This window comes from Arvicola amphibius, chromosome 1 (genome assembly GCF_903992535.2).
Source record: "Arvicola amphibius chromosome 1, mArvAmp1.2, whole genome shotgun sequence".
NCBI classification, from domain to species: Eukaryota; Metazoa; Chordata; class Mammalia; order Rodentia; family Cricetidae; genus Arvicola; species Arvicola amphibius.
The window spans coordinates 150,254,355-150,272,808 of NC_052047.1; the positions used below are offsets into that span (position 1 = coordinate 150,254,355).

The 18,454-nt window shown below is 52.9% G+C and overlaps 1 protein-coding gene across 1 annotated transcript; it reads left to right on the forward strand.

The window, feature by feature from the left end:
- Positions 1 to 240: 240 nt before the first annotated feature.
- On the forward strand, positions 241 to 14,609 carry Map4k2 (mitogen-activated protein kinase kinase kinase kinase 2). The gene is made up of 32 exons (XM_038330134.1): positions 241 to 393; positions 515 to 572; positions 803 to 893; positions 978 to 1,042; positions 1,316 to 1,371; positions 1,672 to 1,719; positions 1,800 to 1,842; positions 2,165 to 2,237; positions 2,316 to 2,447; positions 2,522 to 2,584; positions 2,840 to 2,921; positions 3,011 to 3,118; positions 3,493 to 3,571; positions 3,679 to 3,737; positions 4,330 to 4,373; positions 4,455 to 4,493; positions 4,588 to 4,621; positions 4,740 to 4,848; positions 4,927 to 5,015; positions 5,089 to 5,130; positions 5,213 to 5,297; positions 5,375 to 5,454; positions 5,531 to 5,591; positions 5,678 to 5,795; positions 9,222 to 9,280; positions 9,355 to 9,458; positions 9,535 to 9,712; positions 11,322 to 11,390; positions 11,977 to 12,063; positions 12,303 to 12,373; positions 12,468 to 12,523; positions 12,645 to 14,609. The coding sequence occupies exons 1-32, from the start codon at positions 298 to 300 to the stop codon at positions 12,730 to 12,732; spliced, it is 2,466 nt and encodes an 821-aa protein (XP_038186062.1). The 5' UTR covers positions 241 to 297; the 3' UTR covers positions 12,733 to 14,609.
- The last annotated feature ends 3,845 nt before the right edge of the window (positions 14,610 to 18,454 follow it).

The window sequence follows — 18,454 nt, forward strand, 5'->3', positions numbered from 1 at the left end:
TTCTCTGCCTTTGGAGTTTGAACTTTATGCACCTGTAACGCGTCGAGAATGGGGGGGGGGGCCTAGGCACCGCCCATAGCTAGGGGACTTCCCCGCTCAGTCAGGGCGCCTCCTCCTGGCCAGGCGGGCGGAGGGGCATCCCCGGTCTGGCCCCGCCCTAGCCTGGCCCCGCCCCTCGGCCTCCGAGCCTTGGTGCTGCCCCTGCCTGCCCTCCCGCCTCTGCCCGCCCCGCCCCGCCCCGCGCCGCTCCGCGCCGGCTCCGCAGCTTGCGCCGGCCGGCCGGTCCGGCGCCGGGCCATGGCGCTGTTGCGGGACGTGTCACTGCAGGATCCGCGAGACCGCTTTGAGCTACTGCAGCGTGTGGGGGCCGGGACCTATGGCGACGTTTACAAGGTGCGCAGTGCGGGGCGGCAGGACGGGCGGGAGCGCAGGAGGAGGGTGCATCCGCGCGTCCCGCCGCGGGAGCCCCGGCCCCGCCCCCTCCTCACCCCGCTTCTTGCCCTGCGCCCCGCAGGCCCGTGACACCGTCACGTCCGAACTGGCCGCGGTGAAGATCGTCAAGCTAGACCCAGGTGTGGGCCCGGGTGGGGCCTCTGTGCTCCAGGGCGGGTGCGGGCGCGTGAGCTGGCGGGGGCGGAGAGTTGACATTTCCGAGACCCCCAGAGAGGCTGACCCCAGGAGAGACTAAGAGCTGGCACCTGCCAGGCGAGTAGAGAAACACTCTGTGCCCAGTTTGCACATAGGGGCAGAGTCTGGGCTACCCCTGTGTGCCCCCCCCCCCATAATGCCTTGTGCTCCCCAGGGGACGACATCAGCTCTCTTCAGCAGGAAATCACCATCCTTCGCGAATGTCGCCACCCCAATGTCGTGGCCTACATTGGCAGCTACCTCAGGTGAGGTTGTTTATTTTACCCTCTTACTCCAGACTGCCCTCGTGTGCTCTGCTGTGTTCCAGACCTAGCTCTTTGTCCCCCCAGGAATGACCGGTTGTGGATCTGTATGGAGTTCTGTGGAGGGGGTTCGCTGCAGGAGATTTACCACGGTGAGAGTCAGGCTCCATGGGACATGGCCTATCCCCATTCCCAACAAAGGGACAGAAGAGCATCCTCCAGACTGAATTTGGGCTCTTCTCTGCTTCTGATTGGCTGTGTGACCTTGAGAGAGATGCTGTCCTTCTCTGGGCTCGGAATCCCAGCCTGGTGTGGCTAACATCACATTCCTGTAGTGGTGCTTGCTGCTTCCCACTATGCAGGGTGGCTAGGGAGGGTCAACATATCCCTCAGGCTCTCTCCAGCCCTTACGCTGTCCATTTCAGCTACTGGGCCCCTGGAAGAACGGCAGATAGCCTATGTTTGCCGGGAGGCACTGAAGGTACCAGTCTCCTAGGCAGCTCCCGCGTTGGAATCCTCTGGAATGTGGGCCTAACCCAGCTGGCTAGTGGGGGAGTGGGAACTTGGAATGGGCTGTCCCAGGGGCTGTGGGTCCTAAGGGGGAGGGGGCCCCACTTCTTTTACCGGAAGCAGCCTATTTCCCTCTTGGCTCACTCACTTCCTGTTTGGGGAGAGGGGAGGAGGAAGCGGCTTGGGTGGGGGGGCCCCAGTCCTGAGTAGGGGCTCAGGGGAGGTGATTAGTGCTAAGTAGCTGTCCTTAAAGACTCTTCTTTGTCCCCAGGGGCTCCACCACCTGCATTCTCAGGGCAAAATTCACCGAGACATCAAGGTAGGGGTCAGCCTAGGGCATGATTCAAGAGAGGAGGAGGCTGCCAGGCACCTGATGGAATCCTTTCTGTGTCCCCCTAGGGTGCCAACCTTCTGCTCACTCTGCAGGGAGATGTCAAACTGGGTCAGTCCCTGGGGATGCCATGTGGGTGAGCGTTTAGCAGGGACTCAGAGACCATTGATCCCAGTCACCTTAGTACTCGAGCCTCAGTTTCCCCACTTAGGAGATGTAGCAATATTACCTGCCTGCCAAAAGTTGACCAAGATTGGGTTGGGAGGGACCTGACATGGGATCAGGTTTTCAGAGATGGAAGGTTGGTGGCTCCTCTCAGAAGAGGGGCCTGGCCTTGCTTTTGGGGCAGCTGTGGCTGGACTGGCATAGCCTGTGTGCTGGGGTGGGAGGTAAGTGCGGCCCTGGGGCTGGTAAGAGTCTGTTCTTCCTGCAGCGGACTTTGGGGTATCAGGTGAGCTGACAGCATCTGTGGCTAAGAGGCGGTCTTTCATTGGCACTCCGTACTGGTAAGATGGTGCCCTGGCTGTAGGGGTAGGGCCCACAAGTAGGGCGTCTGGTCATCCCATCTGTGATCCTGACTCTAGGATGGCACCAGAGGTCGCTGCTGTGGAACGCAAAGGTGGCTACAATGAGCTGTGTGACGTCTGGGCCCTGGGCATCACTGCCATTGAGCTCGGCGAGCTACAGCCGCCGCTGTTCCACCTGCACCCCATGAGGTCAGCCTAGCGCATGCCCCTTGCCTGAACCTTGCCCTGCCGACCCTTGACCCATGACCTCACATGCTCCCTAGGGCCTTGATGCTCATGTCGAAGAGCAGCTTCCAACCACCCAAGCTGAGAGACAAGACACGTTGGTGAGGGCTCACCCACAGCCGAGATACCCTTTTCCAGCCAAGGCCCATGGGATGGGAGCTCTTGCCAAGGGTCGGGCTTGGTTCCCCTCTAGGGCCAGAACTCCCTGTGGAGGGAGGGGCTGGTGGCTTGTGATGGAGGCATTGCTATGGTGCAACAGTATCAGTGTCTCAGCTGCCTGGCTGGGGCAACTCACAGGCTGCTTCTGTGCAGAGCTTAACCTGGGTCTGGGTGGGCGGGACTTTTGTGCCCACTAGGACCCAGAATTTTCACCACTTCCTCAAGCTGGCCCTAACCAAGAACCCCAAGAAGAGGCCCACAGCTGAGAAGCTTCTGCAGGTGGGAGGCAGGGGATGGCCCCGGGATTTGAGGCTCAAAGGAAAGACCTAGCAGGCAAGGACCATCCTGATCAACACTTGCTCCTCCAGCACCCATTCACAACCCAGCAGCTCCCTCGGGCCCTCCTTACGCAGCTCCTCGACAAGGCCAGCGACCCCCACCTGGGAACCCTCTCCCCTGAAGACTGTGAACTGGAGGTAACACAAGGATTGGGAGCTGGGTCAGCCCCACCTGGGTGGCAGGGGCCTGCAGATGATGTAAATCAGAATCTTTCTGACTTGTGGATTCCAGCACAGAGCCTCTCTCTAGTCAGGCCCACATACCATGACTCTCTTGAGCAGGTCCGGCCTCCCTGCATGCCTTCGGGTCCAAGCCAGCCTTGACTATGACTAAGCTATCTTCCTCTCTGTGTGGCCTTTGGCAAGTTTTTTGACGTTTCTGTGCCGGTTCTCCCATCTGTAAAATGAGGCTGTTTTATTTCATAGTAACCTTAGAGGGTTGTCAAGACCTAGAAGAGTTCCTGGCAGGGCTGAGTACTAGGTGCAAGTCTGCTGTGTGTGTTCTTTCTTAGACCCAGGATATGTTTCCAGATACCATTCATTCCCGGGGCCATCATGGTCCAGCTGAGAGGACCCCTTCTGAGATCCAGTGTAAGTCTTCTGACAGGGCTAGCTAAATGCGTCCATGGACCTGGTGTTATTTTGGGGGTCCATTGTGAGACTTTTACCCCTCCTAACCCAATACTCTGGATCCCTAGTTCACCAAGTGAAATTTGGCGCCCCTCGCCGGAAGGAGACGGATCCTCTCAATGAACCCGTGAGGCACTCACTGGCTATGTGGAGGGGGCTGGTGTAGGGTGGGGTCAGGTGTGCAGACGCAGGTGGGACATCCCTAGTCAAGGCCAGTCCAAAGCTGGGGTGCCTGTGTCACATGGGGGCCTGGACTGGAGGCTCCTCCTGGGCCATTTTCCTTAAGACAACACTGGAAAGTGGAAGGCCACCCCTTCGAAAGCCTAGGTTTCCCAGGACTGAGAATATTGCTCAGTCTGCCTGTCAAGGGATCATGTCATTTCCTCTACTCTTCCTCCCCAACCCCACAGTGCTCCTCTCTGTTCCACTGTCTTACTGTCTCCCTCTCTGTCTTGTCATTTTGTCTGTTACAAGTCTTTTGTCTGTTGCCAGAATATTCTCTGTCTGTCTGTCTGTCTGTCTGCTCTCTCTTGCCATCTCTCTCTCTGTTAATGTTGAGACAGGATCTCTATCTAACTTACCCTAGCTGGCCTTGAACTCTCTTTGTAGTTCAGGTAAGCCTTGTGTTCCAGATCATTCCTGGCCATTCCCTGCCGTCTTGTGATATCCTTCTCTTTTTCTTCCCCTCTCTCCAATGTCTTTGCCTTGGTTTCCTCCAGTGGGAGGAGGAATGGACGCTGCTGGGAAAAGAGGAACTGAGTGGGTGAGTGAGCAAGGCTGGGGAAGCTGTGGGGCAGGTTGGGTCTTATGTAAGACTGACCATTGACCCCTTTCTCTGGCCCAGGAGCCTGCTGCAGTCGGTCCAGGAGGCCCTGGAGGAAAGGTGAGGGGCCTGTACCTAGGATACAGAAGGCCTCCCAGGCCTGGGGGTCAGTCTCATCTCACACCCCATCATATCATCTGCTGTCTCTCTGTAGGAGCCTGACTATTCGACCTGCCTTAGAACTCCAGGTGTGGATCGGAAGAGAGTGCAACTGGGAAATTAGCCCTGTGCACAGGGTGCTTTGGGGCAGAGAGTGCATCACAGGGCACCTGCTGATGGCAAGGCTGTTTCTCATCCTCTTGCCAGGACCTGGACTCCCCAGATGATGCCATGGGAACCATCAAACGGGCCCCATTTTTGGGGCTGCCCCATACTGAGCCAACACCTGATGACAATGCCCAGTCCTGCTCCCCAGGTAAGGCCCAGGCTTGGCAGGCCAGGAGGAATTCTGGGTAGGGCTGGGGCTTGGAGTCACTATGGTCTGTGTGCACAGGAACCCCGTCTGCACCTCCGCCTGGTCCTGGCAGCCCACCATTGCTGCCCACTGCCTGGGCCACCCTGAAGCAACGGGAGGATCCTGAGGTGAGGATACCAGAGGGGCGAGAGGTAGGCTGTAGGGTGTTGCCTGGGCCCTGACTCCTTCCCTCCTCCACAGAGATCATCATGTCATGGTCTTCCTCCCACCCCCAAAGTGCACGTAAGTGTTTGCTGGGCATCCCTAGACCCTGCTGTCCTGACGTTCCCAACGGCCTCTCACCAGCTACTTGCTTCCTCCCCAGATGGGTGCCTGCTTCTCCAAGGTCTTCAATGGCTGCCCCCTGCAGATCCATGCTGCTGTCACTTGGGTGCACCCTGTCACTCGAGGTGGGCCGGGGCCTAGGACACCCTTAGGTTTGGGCCAGGGAGTGTGGCAGCCTCTGACCCCATACCCACGTCTGCAGACCAGTTCCTGGTAGTAGGGGCCGAGGAAGGCATCTACACCCTCAACCTGCATGAACTGCATGAGGATACACTGGAGAAGGTGAGGCCTCTTGGCTTTGGGGGCACAGGGTACAGGGGTGCTGGGTGCTGATCACCTGTCTACTGCTTGGCCCCAGCTCATCTCCCAGCGCTGCTCCTGGCTCTACTGTGTGAACAACGTATTGCTGTCACTCTCAGGTAGGAGCAGGAGGGTGCAGAGCCAGCCAGCTCACTCTCCCCCAAACTTCCTCTGAGCCCTGAGTGATCTTGCCCTTCTGTTTCAGGGAAATCCACGCACATCTGGGCACATGACCTCCCAGGCCTATTTGAGCAGCGGAGACTGCAGCACCAGGCACCCCTCTCTATCCCTACCAACCGTATTACTCAGCGTATCATCCCCAGGTCAGCAAGTGTGGTATGTGGAGGAGGTCCAGAACAGTACCGATTGGATGGGGCTCTGGACACTCCTGAGACTGCCAGGATCTTAGCTAATCACCTAGGCACTTTCCGTCCTTGAGGCTGTTTCCTCCTGATCAGTACAGTGGCCTCACCTCCTGTCCTCCTGGCTTGTTGAAATGCAGAGGAATGTGAGCATGAAAGCCCTCTGTAGTCGGTGGGGCAGTGGGCTTCACCCAGCAGTTCAATGGGCCCTGTGCTGGGCCTGCACATGACTCAAGAGAAACCAGACTCTGGAGAAACAAAGGACATGGGCATTTATGGCAGACTGTTTGATTCAGGGCAGGGGCAGGGGCAGGAGAGAGAGTGTTCTGGAAGCCAGGAGGCTGAGACAGCTCGGAATTAGAGAGTACATTCCAGTGTGTGAGGGCAAGGGAGAGTATGCAGGTGGAACCACAAAGCAAGACCTGGGGAACCCCCATGGTGGTATTTGACCTGAGGGCTGAGGGCCCCGCACAGGTGGTGAACCCTTACTCTTTTGCCAAGCCTAGGATCTGGACTCTGTCCAATGGACGGCAGTGCTGTTGAGCATTTCAAAGGATCCTATTGTGTACTGGTCAGTATGCTTCCTGCTGGAGGTGGTTCAGCCCACTGTTTAAGAGCCCGGCTGGTGTGGTGGCTCATGCCTGACATCCCAGCAGTCACAGGAAGATAGCAAGTTTGAGGCCAGCCGGGGCTACATTGGGAGACTTTGTCTCAAAAACAAAACACAGCTGGGCGTGCTGGTACATGGCTGTAATTTCAGCACATGGCTGGTAGGGGCAGGAGAACCAGGAATTCATGGTTATCCTTGTCTACCAATACTGAGTTTGAGGCCAGCCTGAGCTATTTGAGTTCCTGTCTCTGAAAACAGAATCACTGGCCGTATAGAGGGAGACAGTAGAACGAGTGTTTGAGAAGCAGCATGGCCAGGTCTGGGAACAGGCTGCAGAGCCCCCTGCAGGTGATGAGTGACCCAGCATTAATGTGCAGCCTGAGGTGCAGCCCTTTAGCCAGTAACTATGGAGCCAGTACCTTCTCATATGTTGTGACATTGTGCAGGGCTCAGGCACATCTGTGAACTGAAAAGACCCTTCCCCCTTCTCTTTATGCCACGTTTCTTGTGGAGAGGAGGTAGATGGTAGATCTAGAAAAATGAGGCTCTTTGGCAGTGATGGCTCAGAGCATAACCTATGGGGAAGAGCAAAACGAAGGAGAGGACTTTCAAGGGCCGTTCTGAGAGCCTTCAGTGAGAAAATGCTGTTTGAGCCAAGACTGAGGATAGGCTGAAGCTGCAGCTCTCTGGTAAAGTCCTGGGATCAAAGGCACATGCCAGCACCACTTTTAAAAAGTAGATAAAAAAGACGGGCTTGGTGGCACACGCCTTTAATTCCAGCACTCGGGAGGCAGAGGCAGGCGGATCTCTGAGTTCGAGGCCAGCCTGGTCTACAGAGACCCAGGCCAGCCAGGGCTACACAGAGAAAGGCTGTCTCCGAGGGAGTTAGAGAGCTGTGAGTGTGCAGGGGAAGTTACCAAGGAGAAGAGATGTTCAGTGCAAGGGCCTAGTGCAGAGGGAGTATGGCTTGCTTGAGGGTCTGTCCACAGGGAGGCCTTGGGCTTTGCCTCACAGCAGGGTGGAGGCCGCTGGTAAGGCATGCCTGGCCACTGAGTCTAACTATGGATGAGGAAGGATGTTGGAGGCCGTGGGAAGCCCGTTGCAGTGGTCAGGTGGCTAGCAACAGAGGCATGGGCTGCAGTTGGAGTAAAGAAAGTAAAAATTGGTCTGGTTCTGTTTTGCAAGTGGAGCCAGCAGGATTTCCTGGTACTAGGTGGTGTTGGAAAGGGAAGGGGAGTCAAGGCTGAGGGAAGGATGGAGCTGTCATCAGCTGTGAGTGATGTAAGAGTCTGGCCTGAATTCAGATTTGCCACATTAAATAAATTATATGCCTGTCATCCCAGCATTCAAGAAGTTGAGGCAGGAGGATTACTGAGATTTGATGCTACAGTGTGAGACCTGGTCTTAAAACTTGCATTTCAGAAGATGCTTGCCTATTCTCTGAGTGGGACCTCCCTAGTCCATCTGGGAGAACTGGAATGCCAAGAAGAGTGGGCCAGGCCGGGGCTCCAGTGTTACTATGACCAGGTCAGGCCAGGCCAGGGGCAGCAGTACTGGGGAGACCTAGAGGAGAGCCTTAGCTACAGAGCTCACACTAAACCTATGTGTGGTTCCCTGTGGCCTCTGGGCTTCCTGAGCCTCCATTCTGACCCCCAACCTTAGGCGACAGACTTGCCAGAGTCCCGGCAAGTCGGGCAGCATTGAGCCTGTGTTTACTTTGAACATAAAGAAGGAAGAAATGGAATTCTTTAGAGGAAACATGGGACGCAAAAGTATGTGCCCCTGACCTACCCAGATGCTAGCTGGTGAGCGAGGGGGAGGAAGAGGAGGGCAGAGGGCAGTGCAGTGAGGCCGACACTGCTTCCTCCCAGGGGCCTGTCCTGGCAGGCGCACAGACAGGACCGGAGTCACTGGGAGGAGATTGCCCTGTTAACAGCTTAGTTCCTCAGTCTCAGATGGTCAGTCCCCTGAGGGCATGGGGATTCCCCCAAAGACAGCCACCCACTGGCCCCATAGGCCCCTGAGCCCCAGCAGGTGCAGAAGGCAGGCCATTTGCTGTTTAAGTAGACAGTTCCCCGTCAGCTTTTGTTCATCAGCCTTTGAAAAGGGTTGAGTATACTTAGGCCAGGCGGGGACCTGCCTCAGCTTTGGGTCTTCCTGCTTCCTGCTTTACATGGCCGTGAGGAAACAGGTGCAGAGAGGTAAAGTGACTTGTTTAAAACCACACCATGCCAGGCGGTGGTGGCGCATGCCTTTAATCCCAGCACTCAGGAGGCAGCCTGGACTACAGAGTGAGTTCCAGGACAGCCAAAGCTAAAAAAAAAAAAAAAACCTGTCTCCAAAAACTAAAAAGTAAAAAAAAAAAAAATTTTTTTTTTTTTTTTGTTGTTGTTGGTGGTTTTTTGTTTGGTTGGTTTTTCAAGACAGGGTTTCTCTGTGTAACAGCCATGACTGTCCCAGAACTTGCTCTGTAGACCATGCTGGCCTCGAACTCAGAGATACATCTGCCTCTGCCTCCTAAGTGTTGGAATTAAAGGCGTGCACCACCACTGTCCAGCTAAGAAAGTAATCTTAAACAAAACAAAACAAAACAAAACAAAACAAAAAACCCTTCCCAGAGAAGCTCAAGAGGCTCCCGAGCCTCAGTCCTTGCAGCTGTTACAGGCACACTGCTGCGCCTCTCTGAGCCTAGCGTCTCAGTGACCACCTCACAGGGCTCAGTGGGGGCCTTGCCCCTGGATGGCTCCCAGAACATATGCTGGTTTTCACTTCTGTAGGCGCTTTGCCCTGTCCACCAAGATTCCTGACACCAAAGGCTGCCTGCAGTGTCGTGTGGGTAAGAGCTGGCCACGGGGCAGGGAGGGGTGCAGTGAGTCCGAGCTCTTGCCCACCAGCCTCCTCCTCCCGCAGTCCGTAACCCCTACACAGGCAGCACTTTCCTGCTGGCTGCCCTGCCTGCCAGCCTGCTTCTGCTGCAGTGGTATGAGCCCCTGCAGAAATTCCTGCTGCTGAAGGTAGGCGACCAGAGGGCCCCTGGGTGGCAGGATGCCTGCAGGAGAAACAGAGCCTAGCCTCTCTGCTGTCCCTCAGAACTTTTCCAGCCCCTTGCCCAGCCTGGCAGGGATGCTGGAGCCGCTGGTGCTAGACGGGAAGGAGCTGCCACAGGTGTGCGTGGGTGCCGAGGGGCCTGAGGGACCTGGCTGCCGAGTCCTGTTCCATGTCTTGCCCCTGGAGGCTGGCCTGACTCCAGACATCCTCATCCCGCCTGGTGAGTAGCAGAGCTGGGTGTTGCAGGGATGGGACTCTTCCAACCAGGCTGGGCTTCTGTGAAAGATTTCATTAGACTAGCCTGGGCACAATTCTCAGCATCCACGTGGCAGCTCACAACTGTCTACAACTCCAAGATCTGACACCCTCAACGCAGGCATACATGCAGGCAAAACACCAGTGCACATAAAATAAAATTAATAAATAATAAAAAAAGACAGACCAAACTAAATCAAAAGGTTTCCTTAGAGTAAAAGGCTTGGTAGCCAAGGAAGAGCTGGCTACCAGTGCTTCAGCCTGAGCCAGCAGCAGCAGGAAGAGGGGCTCTGGCCAGGTGGGGACTGGAGGCTTCCACTCTGAGCAGGGAAGGATGACATCTCAGCCATGGGGACAGCTGGGGCAATGGGTAGGGAAGGAAAAGTTCCTGGTGCCAGGGGCCCCTCAGATCATTTCATTCCTAAATTTTCTGCTTCTTTGTTTTGGTTTTTTGAGACAAGGTTCCTCTGTAGCTTTGGAACCTGTCCTGGCACTCGTTCTCTAGACCAGGCTGGCCTCGAACTCAGAGATCTGCTTGCCTTTTCCTTCCAGTGCTGGGATTAAAAGTGTGCAAAGTGTGCGCCACCACACCTGGCTTGTTTTTTTGTTTTGTTTTTTTTTTTTTTTTAGATTTATTATGTATATAGTGTTCTGTTGTCTGCATGTTTGCCTACATGCCAGAAGAGGGCATCAGATTTCACAATATATAGTTGTGAGCCACTTTGTGGTTGCTAGGAATTGAACTCTGGACCTTAGAAAGAGCAAGCAGTCAGTGCTCTTGACTTCTGAGCCATGTCCCCAGCCCCTTTCTGCTTTAAAAATATTTTTAAAATTTTACTTATGAATATGAATGCTTTGCGTTCATGTATGTATATATACCACATGCATGCCTTGGAGGTCAGAAGATGGTGACTTGGAGTTCCAGAGGGTGGTGAGCCACTATGTAGGTGATGGGAATCAAACCTTCATCCTCAGGAAGAGCAGCCAATGCCTTAACCACTGAGCCATCTCTCCAGCCTTCTCAGTCGTAATTATTTTTTTAATATATATTTACTTATTTATTATGTATACAATATTTTGTCTGTGTGTATGCCTCCAGGCCAGAAGAGGGCACCAGACCCCATTACAGATGGTTGTGAGCCACCATGTGGTTGCTGGGAACTGAACTCAGGACCTTTGGAAGAGCAGGCAGTGCTCTTAACCTCTGAGCCATCTCTCCAGCCCATCAGTCGTAATTCTTAACTACAGCCCTGAAAGTAGGCTTTGTCATGTTTGAGTTACCAAAGAGGAAAATGAAGTTCAGAGAGAGGAAGTGACTTGTGTTAGGTCACACATCTACGGAGTCTGACAGCCTAGTTTGTCTGACCCTGGATCCTTCGTAGGCTCCACTAGGACCCTGGAGCCCCATCCTTGCTCCTGATAAGCCTAAAGGCAAGTCCCTTGTTGTATGGCCCTGTAGGGCTGGTGTGAAGTAGACTGTTGGCTTAGGACTGTCTGCTGCATGTCCCCTTAGTCCTTGGGATGCAAGAGTGGGCTGGCAGCTCAACCAGCTTGCCTCCCTTCTCTGCCCACAGAGGGGATACCAGGCTCCGCCCAGCAGGTGATCCAGGTGGACAGAGACACAGTACTGGTCAGCTTTGAACGTGAGTGCCCTGGGATCAGGGTTGGGGGGCTCTAGCAGGCCTGAGCATGGCAAACATGGTGCAACAAGTTTTGCCTTTCCCCTCTCCCCCATTCTCTCTACTTTGGTAAACCATTAGATTGCATTCCTAAAGCTAGCCACCAAGTGGCCACTTCCTCCTGAGGCTGACTACCAAGGCACAGCTATCATTGAAGTCCAGCAGTCAGAAGCCCCTAATTAACATGTCCAATCAAGAGTAAACAACTCTTCCTAACGTGGTTTCTCCTTTCCCTTTATAAACTGCCATTTGCCTATAGGCCACGTCTGTCTCCTCTCTATCCAGAGGCAGGCCTTTGTCTCCCTGGGATAAATAGCTCACCACCACCCCTCCCTGGCCTTGATCCTTTCCCATAATCTCTCATCTTCTATCTCTTGTCTTTGTCTCTTATTCTTCGCCCTTTGACCCTGCCCTTTGTCTCCTTTGTGCTGAGAACTTGATCTTGGGGTGTCTTGTGCCGATTTTGAGGTCCTTTCAATGGTGAGGAAGGGGGTCTGCCATCCAAGGAGGGAGCCACCTGTCCCCACCTACCAGTTCTCTCCCTGTGCAGGCTGTGTGAGGATTGTTAACCTGCAGGGTGAGCCCACAGCTGCACTGGCCCCTCAGCTCACCTTTGACTTCCCTATTGAGACTGTGGGTGAGTAAGCTAGATATGGGCATGGCAGCATCCACAGTTCAGAAGGTGTGTGCCTGCCTTAGGGTTCAGGGTTGGCCGTGGGACCAGGGTAGATTCCCTACACCTATCGGGGAGCCATCCTGGTCACTCAGGGTCAGTGAGGACCCTTGTGTATTGGACTGGGTCAGGCCTTATGGCAAGGATGGGGGAATCTGTGGAGTGTGGGGTAGTGTAGGGGCCAATAGAGCCCATTCTTCCAGTGTGCCTGCAGGACAGTGTGCTGGCTTTCTGGAGCCATGGCATGCAGGGCCGAAGCCTTGACACCAACGAGGTGAGTGGGGCTCAGAGACCTGACCGTCTCCAACTCCGAGAGCCCTGTTTAGAAAGAACCTGTTGGGATGATCTCAGAGTTCCTTGTCCTCTAGGTGACCCAGGAGATCACAGATGAGACCAGAATCTTCCGAGTGCTGGGAGCCCACAGGTAGATAAAGATGGTACCTGAACTGCACCCTTCCATGGCACTTACCACCCCCAGGCTAGGGGTGGGGATGGGCTCACTAGGCTTTCCTGCCCCACTCACCCTGTGCCTCTCCCCATGCCAGGGACATCATCCTGGAGAGCATTCCCACTGACAACCCTGGGGCACACAGCAACCTCTACATCCTCACAGGCCACCAGAGCAGCTACTGAGCTGTCCCCTCCAGCCTCTGTAGGGCCCCAGAGGGCAGACCTGACTCTGAGAGTGTCTGGGGGCAGGGAGGGGAGGTAGCCCACCCCCCTCAGCAATAACTGGACCAGAGGAAGCTGCGACCACCTCCCTCCCTGCAGTGTTGTCCCCCAGGACAGGAGGCCCTGGGTGGGATGGGGCTGCCTGGCTGATCCATTCCATTTTCTCTTTTCCTTTCTATTCTTTCTGCCAAGAGCCTGCCCCAGGTTCTATCCTGGGCAACATGTATTTAAGAGAGAATTATATTGGTATTAAAGCTGGTTGGTTTTATCCCGTTAGTCCCTCTGAAGTGGAGGCGTTGAGCCCCCACCTTCTGCCCCTTCTCTTTCTCCTCCTCTCTCTCTTTCCTGCGGGACACTTTTCTCTAAGTACTTGGTTGGCCTCAGGCGTGCGCCATGGAAGAGCAGCTGCTGGTGCTCAGTGGAATCTAGACTCGGGTGACACAAGTCAGTGGTCTAACAGCCATCTTGGGCCTGTTTTTTCCTGGTCTCTGCCCACAGCAGCCCTCATTCAGTTTTGTAGATTGAGACATCTGCTGTATTTGGCATATTGTGGATCATGCAGGGGATTTATGAACAAAGGGGCCTGTCCGGGGCAGCCTTGCCCCAAGTAGGATCTTGATTGTGGTTTGTGGGAGGATGCTGGAAGCTAGCTACCATGTCCATGACCATTTCTGGGATCTGCACCCTGGCCATGCCTACTGCATTGCTCCATCACAGGCCTGTAACAGCATTGCGAAGCATCAGCTGGCCGGGAAGATGGATGTGGGTCTCTTTAGTGTTCATTCACTCCAAGTCAGGCCTGGGGTCACTACCAAAATTTAGCTCAACACCCAAGAAAATTACTGGAGCCCATCTCCCTTGTGCCTCAGCTTGTGCTTTGTACTGTCCTCCTTGGGCCCGGTACCCCTCGAGCCCTGTGGCCCCAGATACTGTCTGGCTTGCCAGTGACCAAGACCACTGAAGGGAGGGTGGGAGGACTAAGCGGGTTATAGAGCAAAGGTCCAGAGCCAGTGCTCCGTTCCGGCTCATTGTCCCCCTCCTGACATTTAGAGCAAATGTTGGCAGAAGAAAGTCTTATGTCTGGTGTTCTGGCTGCAAGTACTCGCCAACTCAGTGAGGCAATGGGAGGGTGAGGGTGGGTGGCGACAGCTCATGTGAATGGAATTTTTGGCCCTCATGGCTGTCACTGTCCCTTTGACTACCCTCTTCAGAGCCCTAATGCTCAGTTTCTAGTCTTGGCTGACTAGGGAGCCGGGCCAGGAAAAGGGACAGAGCATATGTCCTCAGTGAGACCCCAAGTCATCTGGGGGGTCGAGGGAGACAGGGTACACAGTAAATTCCTAGTTCCTAGCTCCCAGATTTCTTGGAGGCATGCTGGTGTGTGTGTGGGGGGGGGGTGAGAGGTGTGTTCTACCCAACCCAGAACACTTAACCCAGGTGCCCTGGGAGAACGGGCTCCGCACAGTGCCACCTTGTGGCAGGGAGCTCAGCCCAGAGTCCATCTGAAAAGGTGGTTTATGGGTATAAGATGCCAAAGTGAGAGGCCTGTGAAAAGCAAGGCCCACTGATAGTATTTGGTGCCGCAAGCCAGGACTGTGCACTGAAAGATGTAACTTTATTTATATATTTGTTTATAGACAGCCTTTTTCAAGTACAAAAGAGAATTCAATGAAGCTAGGCTGTGGTGAATGCCTGTCATCCAGTACTCAGGAGGCAGAGGACTGTCTGTGAACTGTAGTCCAGCCTGGTCTACATAGTGAGTTCCAGGCCAGCCAAGGTTTTATGTAGTCAAGATCCTGCCTCAAAAATAAATAAAACCGTGTCTTATTTGTCCTCCACTCCGTCTAGAAGTATTTATGATATTTAAACAATTTGGTATATTTTTATTCATATGGCACCAGTCCATATATCCTGCTGGCTCTCTGGAAGTACATTCTGGAGATCGTTCCATTATCAACCAGGTCTATTTTTGTATAGCTTGTGCTGGATTGTACGCATTTCAGGTGACTAATGTTAACTGAAAGATCCGTATTGAGGAATGTATTTCTACTTTAATACCACAAACCACACTGCAATAAATAACTCCTGAGTCGGAGCCACTCTGTGTACTCAAGTGTTTCTGGGGGATCAATTCCTGGAGATAGCATCGCTGGGTTGGAGCGGTTGTGTTTGCCACAGTGAGGTGCCATAAAATGCCCTCTGTGGGTGTTACCTGTGGTTGGGCTTCTTCGTCACTCTGTGGATAGAGATACATCACCAATTATGGTGATTCACACCTGTCACCCAGCACTTTTAGAGTCTGAGGCAGGATTGCCAGCCAGGGCTACATACCAAGACCCTGTGTGCAAAAAGCAGAATAGCTGGGCGGTGGTGGTGCAGGCCTTTAATCCCAGCACTCGGGAGGCAGAGGCAGATGGATCTCTGTGAGTTCGAGGCCAACCTGGTCTACAAGAGCAAGTTCTAGGACAGGCTCCAAAGGCTACAGAGAAACCCTATCTCCAAAAACAAAACAAAACAAAAAGCAGAACAGAGAACGTGGGCTTACTAACATGTTCAACAAACAGGCCTGTGCCAGAAGGGCACATGGGAAAGCCCTGGCTGCCTGTCCCTGAAGGTGTAGAGGAGCCTCTGGGGTGAGAGAGGAAAAGTGATGTGGAGCACAGGGCAGGTGCCATATCTACTGGGTTTGCCTTTCTCCAGGATGCACCATCAGCTAGAGCAGGGCGGTTGGGAAGTCAGAAGATGCTCTAAGTCCTTAACACAGCAACACCAACAGGTTTTAAACCAAAACATTAAGTCCCATAAAATGGCAAATGTGTGCCAGAAAGTGTGTTAGGAAGCTCAGAAACTAGCAAAACAACCACCAGCTAGCCATGCATTCTTACACACAAAGTCATGGGAGGCTGAGCAGAGTGGTACACATCTGTAATCCCAGCACTTGGGACAGGCAGGAAAGACCAGTTTAAGGAGGAAATGAAAATGGCAGCTTTCACTGGGCAGTGGTGCTGCACGCCTTTAATCCCAGCACTTGGGAGGCAGAGACAGACGGATCTCTGTGAGTTCAGGGCCAGCCTGGTCTACAGAGTGAGTTCCAGGACAGGCTCCAAAGTTACAGAGAAACCCTGTCTTCAAAAAACAAACCAAAAGGCAGCTTTCAAGCCGGGTTCTCAGCAGGAGCATCCCCAGGCCCAGATTAAACCCCGTTTCCCTTAAAGTCACTCTTGTCAGAACATGATTGCAACAGTGGAAATGAAGCTAGGATGGTAAGTCTGGGTACACACCGGGAGACTAGCTCATGCTTCCCTTCCTAAGCCTTTCCCTGTTTTACAAAGTTTATAGCTGGATGCGGTGGTGCACGCCTTTAATTCCAGCACTCCGGAGGCAGAGGCAGGCGGATCTCTGTGAGATCGAGGCTAGCCTGGTCTACAGAGCAAGTTCCAGGACAGCCAGGGCTAAAGAGAAACCCTGTCTCTCCAAAAACAAACAAACAAAAAAGTTTATTTTTACTTTATGAATAGGTGCTTTGCCTGCAAGTATGTACATGTGTTTGCCTGGTGCCGTTGGAGGCCAGAGAAGGCACTGGTTCCCTTGCAACAAGAGTTAGGAACTGTTGTGAGACACATGTGGTTGCTGGGGAACATAACCTGAATCTGCTGCAGGAGCAGCAAGTGCTCTCAACCACTGAGCCAAAAGCCAGCAACCCCTTTTCCTAACTTTTTTTTTTTCTGAGACAGGGTTTCTCTGTGTAACAGCCCTAGATATCCTGGAACCAGCTCTGTAGACCAGGCTTGCCTCTAACTCACAGAGATCTGCCTGCCTCTGCTTTTCCTAACTTGTTAATGATCCATTCTTTTCACAATTCTCTATAGCATCCCTCCCCCCTCATGTTCATATGCTTTACCCAGAAAGATATAGGGCTACGGGTGCAGCTTGGTGACAGAATACTTGCTTAGCATGCACAGGGCCTTGGGTTTGATCCCCATTGTTGCTAAATAAATAAATGGAAAGCAGATGGTTTCCCAAGGGGTGCAAGGTCTAGAGGATTTAGAAAAAGCTAAAATAGGGTGTGGTACAGTATAGGCCTTGGGAAGCAGAGGCAGGAGGACTAGCACTCCAAGGCCAGCCTCAGCCACATATTAAATGGAAGCTAATCTGGGATACATGAGACCTTGTTTCAAAATAAAAGATAGTTCTTGGAAGGGAAAGACCCTATTCCTGCCTGTTGTTCTTCCTGAAGCCCTGAGCCCTCTGAGATGGAATGTGAGATGGAGCCATCCTCTATTGTCCTCACCAAAGGCCTTGAGTAAACTTGTTTCCTTCCTTGTGCCTGTGTTTGTGTATGTGAGACGGCTTCTCTGTATAGCCCTCACTGTCCTAGAACTCTTTTTGAAAACCAGGCTGGTCTCAGACTCAGAGATCTACCTGCCTCTGCCTCTGGAGTGCTGGGATTAAAGGTGTGCGCCACAAAGGCCTGGTCCCAACTTGTTTCTTTTCTACCAACTTCTGTCCCCTAGGTTTTCATAGAATGGCTAACAGTGTCAGCTTCAGATTCCAGGACCCAAGAGCTTGCAAAGGACTTGGCTTCAATATGTGGCTCTCCAGGGTATTAGGGTCATAATGTTCAGTGTCTTTTTTTTTTTTTTTTGGTTTTTCGAGACAGGGTTTCTCTGCAGCTTTAGAGCCTGTCCTGGAGCTAGCTCTTGTAGACCAGGCTGGTCGCGAACTCACAGAGATCCGCCTGCCTCTGCCTCCCGAGTGCTGGGATTAAAGGCGTGTGCCACCACCGCCCGGCATGTTCAGTGTCTTGAGTGAAACTTGCATAAGGTGCTGCATAGCTTCATATATGGATCACATATTCCGTGTAAACAGAAGTTTCTATCCTGCCTGGTCCTGCAGCTGTTCAGTCCCAAAGAAACACACTAATATTAATTCCACTTATATATAATTATATTAATTATAAACTGTTTGGCCTATTAGCTCAGGCTTATTAGTACTAGCTTTTACAACTTAAATCAACCCATAATTCTTAGGTTTAGCCATAAGGTTTGGTACCTTTTCTCAGTAAGGCATTCTAATCTTGCTTCCTCTGCTTCTGGCTGACAACTGCATCTCTGCATTTCCTCTTCCCAGAATTTTCCTAGTCTGGTCACCCACCTATACTTTCTGCCTGACTATTGGCCAATCAGAGTTTTATTAAACCAATATGAGTGACAAATCTTTACAGTGTACAAGAGCATTATTCCACAGCAATTCTGTATAAAATTTCAGTTTCAATCAGGTATATAATCACTTAAAAATGAAATATATCTTGAAAAAAATAAAAACCAAAGGTCTGGGGATTGGTTTGTTTGTAGAGAACTTCCCTAGCATGCAAGAAGGCCTGGGTTCCATTCCCAGCACCAGTAAACAGGCAGTGGTAGTAAATATGCCAATAATCTCAGTACTCTGGAGGTAGTGAGAGAAGGATCCAAAATTTAAAGTAATTTGAAGCCAGCCCGGACTACAAGAGACCCTGTCTGGGGCAGGGAAGAGCTGGGGGTAATAGCATACGCCTTCAATTCCAGCACTCAGGAGGCAGAGGCAGACAAACCTTTGAGTCTGAGGACAGCCTGGTCTAAAGTTAGTGCCAGGACAAAGAGGGCTATACAGAAAAACTGTGTCAAAAAACCCCAAACCTCAACAC

Bases quoted from the DNA above. Each gene is read 5' to 3' on its own strand.
- Map4k2 (XM_038330134.1), top strand. From the start codon at position 298: ATGGCGCTGTTGCGGGACGTGTCACTGCAGGATCCGCGAGACCGCTTT. The intron at 5,796-9,221 runs GTCAGCAAGTGT...TCACTTCTGTAG, and splicing joins ACTCAGCGTATCATCCCCAG to GCGCTTTGCCCTGTCCACCA. The intron at 12,524-12,644 runs GTAGATAAAGAT...TCCCCATGCCAG, and splicing joins CGAGTGCTGGGAGCCCACAG to GGACATCATCCTGGAGAGCA.